General features: G+C 44.1%; 1 protein-coding gene across 1 annotated transcript in view; it reads left to right on the forward strand.

Moving 5' to 3' along the window:
- Nucleotides 1-473: 473 nt before the first annotated feature.
- lyplal1 (lysophospholipase like 1) overlaps nucleotides 474-15604 on the forward strand; it is a 29310-nt gene continuing 14179 nt past the window's right edge. Inside the window, exons 1-2 of the mRNA XM_033026367.1 lie at nucleotides 474-488; nucleotides 3745-3825. Of these exons, the coding sequence (XP_032882258.1) occupies nucleotides 474-488; nucleotides 3745-3825 (96 nt within the window). The remainder of the gene's footprint in view (nucleotides 489-3744; nucleotides 3826-15604) is intronic.

Here is a 15604-nt window from a genome sequence, read left to right on the forward strand (position 1 = left end):
CCCGAATGCCCTTATAAAGGGAGTGATGCATCACATCCTTGAATCACTGTTGTCAACCAGATGGAGGACAAGATGCTCTAGAGTTTGAACCTAACAACAGTGAAACAATGGCGACATATTTCTAAGTCAGGGTGGTATGGAAGGAAACATCCAGGTAGTGTTCCCAGGTTCTTCCCATCTTCAGCTTCTTCTTTGTGGTATATGTCATGAGCTCAGGGCATGTTATAGCCTTGTGCATCTTACAGATCAGAAACAGTGGAAAAGATGAATGGTTAGAATGATTGTGGGGGCCCAGTCAACTAAGATGATTAATGCTTAATGGTAATGAGCTTCTAGAACATCATTACAGTTGTTCTTATCCCCAAAAATATTAACATTTAGTTTAGTTTATTATTGTCACGTGTACTGTGGTGCAGTGAAAAGCTTTTTTGTTGCATGCTATTTCACAACGCATTTGACTTATGCCTTGTAAGATGGGGATTCAGGAGGTAAGTTGTTTGTTGCTGAATAGCAGATTTTTTACCTGCTCCAATACCCAGAGCGTTCTAGTCCAGGGGAATAATATTTATTCTGCAAGTAAAGTTGTAGTTAGGTCATGCTTGAGGTATTGTGTATACAATGTGGAAAATATCCAGGCCTTGGATTGAATGGTGCTTGGATTTATTGGAATAATACCAGAACTTCCAGGGTTAAAGTAACAAAGAGTTAAATTCCCTGAGATTTAAAAAGTCTAAGGGGCAATTTTGTCAAAGGTTTGGTTATTAATGCAACAGGCATGACAGATAGAGAGAAGGTGTTTATCACTGATCGGTGAAGCAAAGCCTAACAGGTAAAATGAAAGGCTTCAGTGATTCAATAGTTCAACATACAAAAAGTGCTAAAAGTTTAGAAAATCCTTCTTTAAATGGCATTTATAAATTTAAATGTTATTTTTCAACAGAGCTATTACAAAGGGGCAAGGTAGATATATGGTTAGATCTCAAGTAAGGGGTAATTTCAGTAAACGATGGTTTAAGATTGGGGAATTGAATGGCATCCTCCTATGGCTATGTTGCCGAAACATCACCCATTCCTTCTCTCCAGAGATGCTGCCTGTCCCACTGAGTTACTCCAGCATTTTGTGTCCACCATGAGACATTCACGGCAGTATATGATACATCTCGGTGGCGCGGCTCTGTGTTGCAGCGGCCCCAACAGCCTGTCTGCCTTTTTTTTAATTTTTTGTCTAGTTAAATGTAGTTGTTTGTGTTTTTTAATAGTGTTTTTGACTGTGTATATGTGGGGGGCGGGGGGGGGGGGGAAGGGGGAAACTTAAAAAAAATCTCTTCCCTGTACGGGAGACCCGACCTTTTCCCTGTCGGGTCTCCGTTGTCGTTGGGGCCTAGCACCGGGAAGCGGCCTCCAGCCTAAACGACCTGGGGGCTCCAGTCACGGAACCTGCGGAGCTGCGGACTTACCATCGTGGGGCTGGCCGGCATCGGAGCGTGGGGAGCGGTGGTGGCTCGCTGCTGCGGCCCGACCACGTAGCTCGGAGGCTCCAGCTGCAGCCGCAGGTCCGGTAGACTGGGACATCGGGAGCTCGCGGGTCCGGGTGAGAGACCGCTTTCTGGAGCTCCCATAACGCAACTTCTCCAGCCCGTGTCGCGGGGTTGGAACGACCCGGAGCGGGGCCGTACATCGCCCGGCGCGGCTTAATGGCCGTGGGACATTCCAGCGCCCGTCGGGGGCTCCAACTTTGTGACATTTAGACCGGGAGCGGGGCCGTACATCGCCTGGCGCGGCCTAAAATGGCCGTGGGACTTATCATCGCCCGCCTGGGGCTTCGACATCGGGAGAGAAATGGAGAACAGGGGAGAGAAAAGACTTTGCCTTCCATCACAGTGGGTTCACTGTGATGGATGTTTCTGTAAATTGAATTGTGTGTATGTCTGTAGGAAATTGTCTTTGTTTGTATGGCTGTGGAAACGGAGTTTCGTTTGAGCCTCACTGAGGTTCAAATGACATGTAATAAATATTGTATATTGTATATTGTATTGTATTGTATTTCAGTCATCATCCTATAAACCATTAGATCATAAGATCATAAGGAGTAGAATTAAGCCATTCATCCCATCAAGTCTATGCTGCCTTTCAATCATGGCTGATCTATCTCTCCCTCCTAACCTAAGGGCTGAGGGAGAGCTGAGAAGGGGAGGAGGGGAGGAGACAGCAAGGGCTAAAGGAAATTGGAGAAGTCAATGTTTATGCCGCTAGTGTGCAAACTGCACAAGCGGAATATGAGGTGCTGCTTCTCCAATTGCCGGTGATGCTCACTCTGGCCATGGAGGAGGCCCAGGACAGAAAGGTCGGATTCAGAATGGGAGGGGGAGTTGAAGTGCTGAGCCACAGGGAGATCAGGTTGGTTAATGCAGACCGAGCGGAGGTGTTCCGCGAAATGATAGCCAAGCCTACGCTTGGTCTCACCGATGTAGATCAGCTGACATCTAGAGCAGCGGATGCAATAGATGAGGTTGCAGAAGATGCAGGTGAACCTCTGTCGCACCTGGAACGACTGCTTGGGTCCTTGAATAGAGTCGAGGGGGGAGGTAAAGCGACAAGTGTAGCATCTCTTGTGGTTGCAAGGGAAAGGGCTGGGGAGGAGGTGGTACGGGTGGGAAGGGAAGAATTGACCAAGGAGTTACGGAGGGAGCGGTCTTTGCGGAAAGCAGACAGGAGGGGAGATGGGAAGATGTGGCGAGTGGTGGGGTCACGTTGGAGGTGGCGAAAATAACGGAGGACTATTAATTGTACGTGACGGGTAGTGGGGTGAAAGGTGAGGACAAGGGGGACTCTGCCCTTGTTATGAGTGAGGGGATGGGGAGAGAGAGCAACGTTACGGGGTATTGAAGAGACCCTGAAGAGATGAAGGAGCCTCACCTATAGTAGGTGAGGGGAACCCTCGTTCCCTGAAGAATTAGGACATTTCCGATGCCCTGGTGTGGAACACCTCATCCTGAGAGCAGATGCGGCGTAGACGGAGGAATTGGGAGTAGGGGATGGAGTCCTTACAGGAAGCAGGGTGGGAAGAAGTGTAATCTAGCCATGGGAGTCAGTGGGTTTATAGTGGATGTCGATCAGAAGTCTATCACCTGCGATGGAGATAGTGAGGTCAAGGAATGGCAGGGAAGTGGCGGAAATGGTCCAGGTGTATTTCAGTGCCGGATGGAAGTTACTGGTGAAGTGGATGAAGTCAGTCAGTTGTATGTGGGTGCAGGCGGTAGCACCAAAGCAATCATCGATGCTCCTCCATGGCCAGAGTGAGCACCACCGGAAATTGGAGGAGCAGCACCTCATATTCCGCTTGGGCAGTTTGCACCCTAAACATTGACGTCTCCATTTTCCGGTAGCCCTTGCTGTCTCCTCCCCTTCTCAACTCTCCCTCAGCCCTCGGGCTCCTCCTCTTCCTTTCTCCTTTCTTCTCCCCCCCCCCCCCGCCACCCTACATCAGTCTGAAGAAGGGTTTTGGCCCAAAACGTTGCTTATTTCCTTCGCTCCATAAATGCTGCTGCACCCGCTGAGTTTCTCCAGCACTTTTGTCTACCTTCAATTTTCCAGCATCTGCAGTTCCTTCTTAAAAACTAACAGTATGTACCTTATTGTTGTATGTTTGCAGATCAGTGCCCATCAGTTTTGATCCCCATTGCTCTAGTGACAGTCCTAAATCCCCAGTACTGTTACACTGATTTGTATCTACTTGCATTTTAGGTTGGTTTAGCGTCACAGACCTGTGCTACAATTGAGCTACTTCTGGATGCAGAGCTAGATGTGAACCTGGTTCTGGACTCAGTGAGCAAAAGATAAGATAAGATCCAACTGGCCTAATCTGGTGGTGTACATTTACTAGCTGTTAAATACATCTGCACCTTAAAACTGGTGGATCGAAACAAGAAGTCATACAAATATCTATAAAAACATTATTATATCATGACTGCAGCTTCAGTTGAAGATTCATTACCAGAAATATCATTGTCTTTACCTGATGCTTTATTTCTGAGTAAGTTAAAGTGAGACATTTTGCTTGAACAATCCAGAAGAACCCATAATAATAATAATAATGGATGGGATTTATATAGCGCCTTTCTAATACTCAAGGCGCTTTACATCGCATTATTCATTCACTCCTCAGTCACACTCGGTGGTGGTAAGCTACTTCTGTAGCCACAGCTGCCCTGGGGCAGACTGACGGAAGCGTGGCTGCCAATCTGCGCCTACGGCCCCTCCGACCACCACCAATCACTCACACACATTCACACACATTCACACACATTCACACACAGGCAAAGGTGGGTGAAGTGTCTTGCCCAAGGACACAACGACAGTATGCACTCCAAGCGGGATTCGAACCGGCTACCTTCCAGTTGCCAGCCGAACACTTAGCCCATTGTGCCATCTGTCGTCCCATAAACCCATGGTTTATGCTATAACCTCTTGGCAGGACTGTGTTGCCATTTGCAAAAGGTCAGCCATGGGTATGATTAAAATTGTCCTTGCGGGCTCGTAGTAAAAAATGTGCATAACGTTGTTCTTAAAAATGATTTTCGAAAGGAAGAATAAAGTTGTCTTGCAAAACCTCTTGGAAGACATGACAAGCACTTTAGTCCTGTCACAAAACATTATATGTTGCATGCTGTATTGCATGCTGTCTAAACAGTGGGTGGTTAACCACAGGCTGTAAACCAAATTTTGTAATTTTAAACAGAACCATGTTTGACACTATCTATAATCTTGTTCTCCAAAGACCACTGGAATTCTGTCAGCCATACCTTTTCAGTTTAGCAAATTACGACCAGCATTCCTGCTAAGAGGAAGCCATTCCAATACACATACACTTATGTCATTTACAAATAGCGTAACGCATGAATGCAAATACAGTCCTTTTTCTTGGTTCAAGTTATGTGTCCCTGAGGATGTTTGAGGAAAAACACATACATTATTTTGAACTAACATCGGTCTGCTCAGCATAAGAGCCATTAATCAGATCCATAAAAATTAAGTGATTAAAACATAAAATAGTGAAGGGGTTTCAAGAATGGTGAATTAACCTTTCAGTGGTCACTACAGAAAAATATTTGAGAAACAAAGGTGATGAAAGATAACTTTGGCAGAGAAAATATGGATAGTAGTGAATCAGCTGCTCATTATGCGGCCCATTTAATTTTCCTTGAAGGAACATTAGGCTGGGTATAATACAGGTCCCCTGCTTGACTACATTTGTTTTCTCTGGGTGCAAAATATGTGTATGATGGGGTATAATTTTCCACAGTACAACTACGAATGGCCAGACAGTTTTTGGGAGAACATGAACCTGGGCAGGAGAGGACCGAGCTAGATTTGTGACGGCCAAAGGAGCATTTCTAGCTCATCAGTAAACGCCTTGGCTGGACTGCAAAATGACAATGCCTAGAGCATAAGCAATAATTCGGCTTGAGGTTTTCAGGAGATAAAAATTGAATTTGCTCAGTAAAGATCTGTGAAGTCAGAACTCTGGCTGCCAGCACTCAAGGACAGGCACAAAGAGTAAAGAGATTCCTATTAGTATTGAAGATAGACACAACATGCTGGAGTAACACAGCGGGTTAGGCAGCATCTCTGGAGAAAGGGAATAGGTGTTAGACACATAGAAACTTAGAAAATAGGTGCAGGAGTAGGCCATTCGGCCCTTCGAGCCTGCACCGCCATTCGATATGATCATGGCTGATCATCCAACTCAGTATCCCATCCCTGCCTTCTCTCCATACCCCCTGATCCCTTTAGCCACAAGGGCCACATCTAACTCCCTCTTAAATATAGCCAATGAACTGGCCTCAACTACCTTCTGTGGCAGAGAATTCCACAGATTCACCACTGTCTGTGTAAAAAATGATTTTCTCATCTCGGTCATAAAAGACTTCCCTCTTATCCTTAAACTGTGACCCCTAGTTCTGGACTTCCCCAACATCGGGAATAATCTTCCTGCATCTAGCCTGTAGGAGGAGCCATCTTGGGGAACGGCTGCTAACCAGCAGCCGTCCGTTTAATTCATTTTTTTTTCAGTTTTTAGTTAGTTTTGTTCGTCGTTTTTTCGTTGGACTTCTTATTGTGGGGGGAAGGAGGTAACCTTACTTCTAGGTCCCTACCTGGTCGGTGAGGCAGCTTTTTCTCTGGGCTGCCCGTCGACCCGTCCTCGTGGCCTACCAGCGGGCTTGGAGCGCCGTTTCCTGGTGGGGACCGCCCAGCACCTCGGCTTCGGTGGTGGCACAGCGCTGGAGCGCTATCGTGGAGCGGAGCGGGCGATGCCTTGCCTAGGACGCCGCGCTGGATCGACGCGCTGGAGCTTCGGTGAGCTGGACCGCCGAGATCAACACCTGCGGGCTGCGGGTCTGCGGAGCGGAGCGGGCGGCTCCGACTTTAACATCGGGAGCCTGGGAGCTCCAACTCGGTGCGTCCTTGTCGGCTGCGGAAGCCGACAATCCCCTGCTAGGAAGCGGCCGTTCCAGGTGGCCCAGCCGCTGTGAGGACTCTCCCGACGCCGGGGCAAGACCACCCGGCCAGAACGGCCAGGAACATCGGGCCTACGTAGAGGCAACAGCGGTGGCCTTAATAGGCCTGACTTCTGGGAGAACTGGGGTTGGGGACTGGACTTTTATGCCTTCCCCCACAGAGGTAACCACTGTGGGGGGATGATTTTTCTGTGTGTAAGGTACTTTGTTAGTCTGTGTCCAAGATGGCTGTCGGAAGAGAGAGTGTACGCTGGCGCGCTTTAGCTGCCGCTGCTCTCTCTTCACATTGTGTTTTTAAATTTTTTTTTATTTTGTGTCTTTGGAGCGATTTCTATCTTTAATTTGTGTATTGGTGATGTCATTATTTATTTTTCTCCGACTATATGTTTTTTTTCTCTTCTGTTTAATCTTTGTAAGGTGACCTTGAGATTTGAAAAGCGCCCGAAAATAAAATTTATTATTATTATTATTATTAGCCTGTCCAACCCGTTAAGAATTTTGTAAGTTTCTATAAGATCCCCCCTCAAACTTCTAAATTCTAGCGTGTACAAGCCGAGTCTATCCAGTCTTTCTTCATATGAAAGTCCTGCCATCCCAGGAATCAGTCTGGTGAACCATCTCTGTACTCCCTCTATGGCAAGAATGTCTTTCCTCAGATTAGGAGACCAAAACTGTACGCAATACTCCAGGTGAGGTCTCACCAAGACCCTGTACAACTGCAGGAGAACCTCCCTGCTCTTATACTCAAATCCTTTTGCTATGAATGCTAACATACCATTTGCTTTCTTCACTGCCTGCTGCACCTGCATGCCTACTTTCAATGACTGGTGTACCATGACATCCAGGTCTCGTTGCATCTCCCCTTTTCCTAATCGGCCACCATTCAGATAATAGTCTACTTTCCTGTTTTTGCCACCAAAATGGATAACCTCACATTTATCCACATTATACTGCATCTGCCATGCATTTGCCCCCTCACCCAAACTATCCAAGTCACCTTGCAGCCTCCTAGCATCCTCCTCACAGCTAACACTGCCCCCCAGCTTCGTGTCATCCGCAAACTTGGAGATGTTGCATTCAATTCCCTCATCCTGGTCATTAATATATATTGTAAATAGCTGGGGTCCCAGCACTGAGCCTTGCGGTACCCGTTGTTTCAGGTCGACCTGAAATGTCACATATTCCTTTTCTCCAGAGATGCTGCCGGACTCGATGAGTTACTCCAGCATTTTGTTTCTATCTTTGGTGTAAATCAGCATCTGCAGTTCCATCTCATACACATCCTATACCTACTATTATTGTGACTCAACCTTGATCTACCATTTATCTTCATTATCTTCAGAATTTGCTTTTTAATTGTCCTGATTTCAAAAGGTGGAAAAATCAACATAGTGCACCGGCCAACAAAGTGCTTCATAATATGTAGTTTCAGTTGTAAGATGATTGTTCGTGTGATAAAATTGGTTGATGGTTGTTCTGTTCTTTCTGTGCCTTCTCCCACTAATGTGTGTCAACTGATCACGTTAGAAAGCATACGATGTGCTCCAAGCCCTGGGGGCTGCAGAGGAATTTGCGATCCCCCATGCCTGCTCTCCCAAATGACTAAGGTCGGCGGTTTCAAAATAAGTGGCAAATAGGAAAATGGGGAGTGCGATTCCAAAAAAGGAATAAACTTATTTTTAACATTTTGCAGCATGACCCAAGAGGGTGTAGTGTCATTTTAATACTGGCAATGCTGCGGTTTGCATCCATTTTTCCAGCCTTGTCTCTTGCTGTATTTATCAGCATGTACTATGTGGAACCTTTTTATTCTAATTCCATTTGTCTGAGAAAGCTCGACTGCTTTTCCTCAAACACCAATAAAACATTTAAAATGCACTGCTTACCATTAAAAGTGATCCTGGATGATATCTCCAATAAAGTTAAAAAAAACATTGCTGGCACTTAGTCAGAGACACAGACATTCCATTGAATCAGTCACCCTGAAACTATCAGATAGACACGAAAAGCTGGAGTAACTCAGCGGGACAGGCAGCATCCCTGGAGAGAAGGAATGGGTGACGTTTCAGGTCAAAACCTTTCTTCAGACCGTAAGACTGAGTTTCTTAAGAAACTATCTGTAGGCTCCTTCAGTTAATAACGTTGGATATCTGCCTATCAGGCAGATTACACTAAAACCATATGCACATTCTTCCTCAGCAAGTAACATAAACATCATAGACAAGGTGTGCAGTACAAAATTCCGCTGCATTGAAGGCTCACTTTGTGCATTGCAAAGTGTAGTAGGTTTTGAGCACTGATGTTTAACTCTCTGAATAGCAGGAACTAAGCAGAAACAGAGTTAAATCATAGCAGAGTTTTTCGGTGTGCCTGAGGTTCCAGCCTGATCATGAATTCATACATTTCAGGCTCCTGCTAAAATACATGGGGCCAGAGGTATTTCAAATGTCTTCCATCAGCGATGGAGAAATTATTGGAGAAAACGCTGAGGGGCAGGTTTTACTCACATTTGGAAAAGCATGGACTTATTTGGGACTGTCAGCATAGCTTTGTGTGGGGCAGGTCCTATCTCATAAATTTGATTGTGTATTTTGAAGAAGTGACATAGATGATTGACCAGGGTTGGGCAATAGATGTTGTCCACATGAACTTCAGTGACGACAGATGGCACAATGGGCTAAGTGTTCGGCTGGCGACCAGAAGGTGGCCGGTTCGAATCCCGCTTGGAGTGCATACTGTCGTTGTGTCCTTGGGCAAGACACTTCACCCACCTTTGCCTGTGTGTGAATGTGTGTGAATGTGTGTGAGTGATTGGTGGTGGTCGGAGGGGCCGTAGGCGCAGAATGGCAGCCACGCTTCCGTCAGTCTGCCCCAGGGCAGCCGTGGCTGCAGAAGTAGCTTACCACCACCGAGTGTGACTGAGGAGTGAATGAATAATGCGATGTAAAGCGCCTTGAGTATTAGAAAGGCGCTATATAAATCCCATCCATTATTATTATTATTATGTATGACAATGTCACTCATAGTAGGCTGGCCCAGGTGATTAAATCATATGGGATGTACAGTGAGTTTGTAAATTGGATACAAAATTAACTTGATCATAGAAGACAGACAGGGAACTAGTGGAAAGATGTTTTGCTGACTGGATGTCTATGATCACTGGTATTCCATGAGGATCGGTGCTACAAACTCTGTTTTCAACCTCTGGATGAAAATGTATGTGTCTGATTGATAAGTTTGCAGACGGCATGAAAATTGGTGGAGTTATGGATAGCGGGTAGGTTGTCAGGATTCAACAGGATATAGATCAATTAGAAATTTGGGCAGAGATATGGCTAAGGGGGTTTGGTCTGGACAAGATGAAGTAAGGTTTTGCATTTTGGGAGGTGAAATGCAAGAGGAAATCATACAGTAAATGGCAGGACACTTGGGAGCATGGATATACAGGGGGATCTTGAGATGCAAATCCATTGCTCCCTGAAAGTTGCAACACAAATTGATAGGGTGGTAAAGAAGTCATATGGCACGCTACCTTTATTGGTCAGGGCACTGAGTGTAATAGTTGGCAGGTCATGTTGTAGTTGTGTAAAACTTTAGTTAGGCATCACCAGTCTGAAGAACGGTCTCGACCCAAAACGTCACCCATACCTTCTCCCAAGAGATGCTGCCTGCCCGGCTGAGTTACTCCAGCTTTTTGTGTCTATCTTTAGTTAGGCGACGTTGGGAGTGATTTGGTCGCCATGTTCTCAGAAGGGTGTGGAGGCTTTGGATGAGGGCAGAAGCGGTTCTTCAGGATGTTACCTGGATTAGATGGGATAAGCTATATGGAGAGGTCGGATAAAATTCGATTGTTTTTGCTCCAATGTTGGGCCTGACGTCAATATACAAAACCATGGGGGGCATAGATAGGATAGATTTCCTGTGTGGAAACATCAAATGTAGAGAGCAGAGATTTAAGGTGAGAGGGGGGAGTTTAAAGGAGATGTGTGAGGTGATTTTTTTTCACAATGGCAGGTGCCTGACAAGCATTGCCAGGGGAGATGGTAGAAGCAGTTATGTTAGCAATGTTTTGGGGACATTTAGATAGACATGGACAGAAGATTACAGAACGTATGCTGGCTGATGGAGTTAGTTAGATTGACCTCATGCTCGGCACGCACATGATGGGCCAAAGGATCTGTTCCTGTGTTGTATTGTTTATGATCTATCTTCTCCCTGTTCACAGTAATAATGTTCAATGCATCCAAACATTCTATGCTCAATGTTCTGAATGCTTCTTGGTTATTGTATTGTTTGCTGCAGAGGGTGTTCTGCAATCATAGACTCCCACATCCAGTGATATATTCTATGATTACAATCTCTCACTGACCTGCAAACGTAACCCTGGCAGGCTCAATCTCCCAACACTGCCTTAACCCAGTGCTGCTGCATTTAAGGGCTGCAGCACTCAAAGGGCAACCACCAGGAAATTAAAATTAACCTTTTGATCTATTAGACAATAGAAACTACATTTTATTTTTAAAATATTTTTGAAAAGGGAAATGGCAAGTGTTATTCCAAAAAACATGCAAATGCAAATGGGCTGTGAAGAATTTTGGAAGATAGATTCTCATTTCCTCGAGTTAGATTAAAACCAGGGGAAGGAAATGGAGTAGCATTGTTTTTTCATGCCACAGGTTGTGTTTGAATCCAGTCCAGATTGATAGGATTTGAGTTTCCTCCCCCAGATGAATATGCAATGTTGACTGAGATTCAACAGATTCAAATTGGAATCCAAGAGGCACACAGAAGCCTATTGTGACACCATGCTGAATGGGCGGGTAGAGAGACGCACCAGTTCTTGCCAATCCTGCCAAGGTTCAGCTCACCCTTTGACACCAAACTGCATTTTCACTACAGGCATGAAACAACATTAGATATTTACTGTCTCTGGATTTATATAAATAAACTCATCAGGGGCGCCGGGGAGATGGCAGCCCTGCCGGCAGACTGTTCGTTTTTTCTTTCATTTTGTTATTTTTTAGTTTGTTAAAAGTTGGCTTTAATGTTCTTCGGTTTGTTTTATATGGGGGGAGGGGGGAGGGGATCGGGGGTAACTTTTTTTCAAGTTCCTACCTTCCCGGAGATGTGATCAATTTTCGGATCACATTCTCCGGGCTTTGCGGCCTAAAATCGCTAGTGCTGGAATCCTCCTCGGACTGTCGTGAGCCCCACCGTGGGGCGCAGACTTACCATCGGAGCGGATCCCTTGCCTGGGGTCGCTCCCACCGCGGCCTGCGGACTTACCATCAAGGGCTTGCAGTCTCGGGAGAGGCTAGTCGGGAGCTCCAACGTTGCAGAAGGTATAACCAGCCCCGACGTGAGGTTCGATCGCCCAGCGTGGGGGAACTGACATTCCCTTGATGCAGGGGCTGAATGCCTCAACGTAGAGGGCCCGAACGCCGCCAGCTGCAGGAGTCAAGACCATCCCATCAACGTAGGGCTCGAGGCCCCCGACCGAGGAAGAACAAAAGAAAGGACTTGAACTTTATTTCGCCTTCCATCACAGTGAGGAATGTGTAGGAGTCACTGTGGTGGATGTTCATGTTAAAATGTGTTTTTGAGTGATTTGTTGCTTTTAATTGTATGACTGACCTGGCCAATGAAATTCCTCGTATGTTGCAAAACATACTTGGCGAATAAAGTGTGATTCTGATCTTCTGATCAGGAGACATAGGCTAAAGAAGGGTCTTGACCTGAAACATCACCCATTCCATCTCTCCAGAGATGCTGCCTGTCCCGCTGAGTTACTCCATCATTTTGTGTTTCTTTGACATAGGCCTGTTGATTATGAATTTCCCTCTATTTCATCACCAGGAATTAGGAAGTAATATTAAAATTATTAATCCTGGAGCTATCTGGAGCTCCTGTTTGAGGTAGATGGAAGAATTTAAATGATACGTGTTACGTCATTAAGACCTTAATGGTAGTAATCCACCAGGTTCCATCCTTTTTTGTTATTTAGAAGGTTTTTTAAGGGATTCTACTCTGTTTATTTATTGAAAACATTATTTTCGTAATGCTTTTATATTTTCTGTTGCTAAATAACATCTCTTGGTCCATTGAACGCATGCCGGTTCTTATCAGCCCCATTCTCCCATCTATTCTTTCTCACATGCCCATCAAACCCTCCCTCCCCCCCACCCCGCCATAAGACATAGGTGCAGAATTAAGTCATTTTGCCCATTGGGCCTGACCCACCATTCAATCGTGGCTGATCTATTTTTCCCTCTCAACCCCATTCTCTTGCCTTCTCCCCATAACCTTTGATGCCCTTACTGATCAAGAACATATCAATCTCCAATTAAAAAACACCTAATGACACTCCACATCCATCAGTGGTAATAAATTCCACATATTTACCACCCTCTGGCTAAAGAAATCCCCCGCCCACTCCCCCCCCCCTCAACATTCTTAAGGTACTTCCTTTTATTCTGTGGCTTGTTCTCTTTTCCCAGATTCTCCCAATACTGAAGCATCCTCTCCACATCACACTCTCTAGACCTTTCCAATGATCTTATTTTTGTTGGGGATTACTGTAAACATACAGCATTTCTTAAATATTATCTGTGCCTTCAGTAGAGTGACCAAGTTGCCAAATATTGTCACATGACGGTACTCTATTCCCCTGGAGCAGTTATGCTCCTCACTAAGGCTCAGATGTGACAATTGTTTGTGAACACCCTGGTCGATCGGAGACCCTGCTGGGAGTCATCTTTCTCTTTGCTCCTCCTCCCAGCAGCTTGTCCTTGCCTGGAGGCACCATTAAGATGTAATGCATTAATGTCCAATTACTATCAATATATCCATGTACATGAGTAACTAGTTTTGAAGTGATCAAAAAGTTTTATCACTAGTTTTTACACAATTCCTTATTGACTTGGTCAAGTTCAAATGACTGTAAAAAGCCACACAGGTTTACTGCATCTGCCAAAGCTGATTAATTCAAAGCACAGTGCTGAGGGATTGAGGATAAGCTCGGGTCCTCCTGCTGCTGAATGTGTGTCTGGCTGTCAAAGGCTTTCAAGCTATTAACAGCAGTTGAAAAGTGAAACACTGCAGATGTTAAAAACTGAAATAAATGCAGTCAGGTCCCATCTGCGTAGAGAGATGCAGGTGATCTGAAGCATAAACTCTGTTTATCGCTCCGCAAAAACATCTCGACATGCTCAGTACTTCCAACATTTTCCATTTTGTTGTTTATTGCAGTGTGCTAGGCTCCAATATGACAATGACATATATCTCAAACGAGGAACTACGAATGCTGGTTTACCAAGGAAAGGGACAAAATGCTGGAGTAACTCAGCATATCAGGTGACATCACTGGAGAACATAGATAGGTGATGTTTCAAGTCAAAATCCTTCTGCAGACTCTAGGTTCTGACACAAAATATCACCTATACGTGTTCTCCAGAGATGCTGCCTGGAGCATACTCCAGCATTTTGTGCCTTAACATCATATATCTGTTGGCCTGTACAGGCCTGTTTCTCTTTATATGTGAGCTAATGACCTAACCAATATAGCATTAAATCCAATCATCAAATGTATTTCTATATGTACATTGATGTCAATTTTGGAAATGTTAAAACATTATAGATACCTGTAAGTACACGCATGGATGCACTTTTGGCTCCATCGAATATCAACGTGGATACAATGATATGCTCATAATACTTTAACAATCTGATTTGAAGTACTTTGAATGCTATTGGATACCATAATTTATGAATGAGAGGCTAGAATGCAAATTCATTGGAATGTTACCTGGCATAAATCTGGGCTCTCGTTCATGATTAACAGTTGGGTAGAAATTATGCTTACCATTGGATTGAATAAATGAATGAATGGAAGACAATTGAACTGGAGGAGGGTGAGCAAATAAACCATTTCCTTCAATGAACAGTAAATGAATGCACTGCCTGGATCCAATGATGTGTTTCTATGTTTAATTACTAACCTTTCAATTTGCCTTTGAAGTGGTAGAGATATCACCAATCCTCATCTTATAAACCTCTGCCAAATCAAACAAAGGTGATAGTCTATTAGGTCATTTTATCACGTTTCAGTGGTTTTTAATTATCATTTTATGTGGTGCTGCACACTTTATCATTTTCAACAGAAACCAGGATATTCTTGTTAGCAGAGTCCCTCCAGGTTAAAGAAACATTTGGACACCCAGAAAATGGCACCATGCTTGTAAACCCACATTAAAGCTACCACGACAATAACTTTTTTTACAATGCCGAAATGAAAAGTATTTTACAGAGCAGCACATGGTGGAAAAATATTGCATAATAATATAAATTAAGTGCCTCTTGTGTGAAGAACATTGGTACGTGCTGTCCGCAAATACATTTTTATATTTCGTTTGTGCTATTTTTGCATATTGGCAAGATGTTAAAGCCAAAATATACTATTTCAAGATGATCTTTTCAAACAAAAATGTGTTCATCCAAGACCCACCACAAAGCCAACTAGATTCTCAGGAGTTTCTTCAGAAGTTGGTGCCAGAGAGTTTGTTCAGTAACATGTTCACACCCAAGAAGTTTGGCAACTTTCAGATATTCTGAACCGTGATTGAATAACATGACTCTGGAGTTGTTTTAAAGAAAATAAACATAAATTATCAAATAAGCATTTTTACATTGGCATTCAGCGATTAATTAGGAAATGTGTACTTTAGAAGATTTTACATAAGGCTTTTCTATCTTTGAACGAAACCAAATCAACACAAAAAATATCTCTCATTTGCATCAATCAATGCAACAGTGAATCTCAGGAGTAAATCTTCAAAAGTAGATGCAAATATATTGATCAGTTTGTTTCATCTCTTCCAATTGAATTATCACCAAATAGAGCCAATTTATTTCATTATGAATAAGACTTGGCAGATCGAATGTTGGTATAGCTGACATTTAGGTTCTTGACTCCAACAATCAAAAGTCGGGAATAAAATACATGAAATATTTTAGTAAGTAAGCACAGCTGTAAAGGTTTAAAGAATGACAAATCCTAGGGTGTAAACTCAAAATAAAAGGAAATTAAT

The sequence above is a fragment of the Amblyraja radiata genome, chromosome 8 (assembly GCF_010909765.2).
Source record: "Amblyraja radiata isolate CabotCenter1 chromosome 8, sAmbRad1.1.pri, whole genome shotgun sequence".
Taxonomy (NCBI): Eukaryota; Metazoa; Chordata; class Chondrichthyes; order Rajiformes; family Rajidae; genus Amblyraja; species Amblyraja radiata.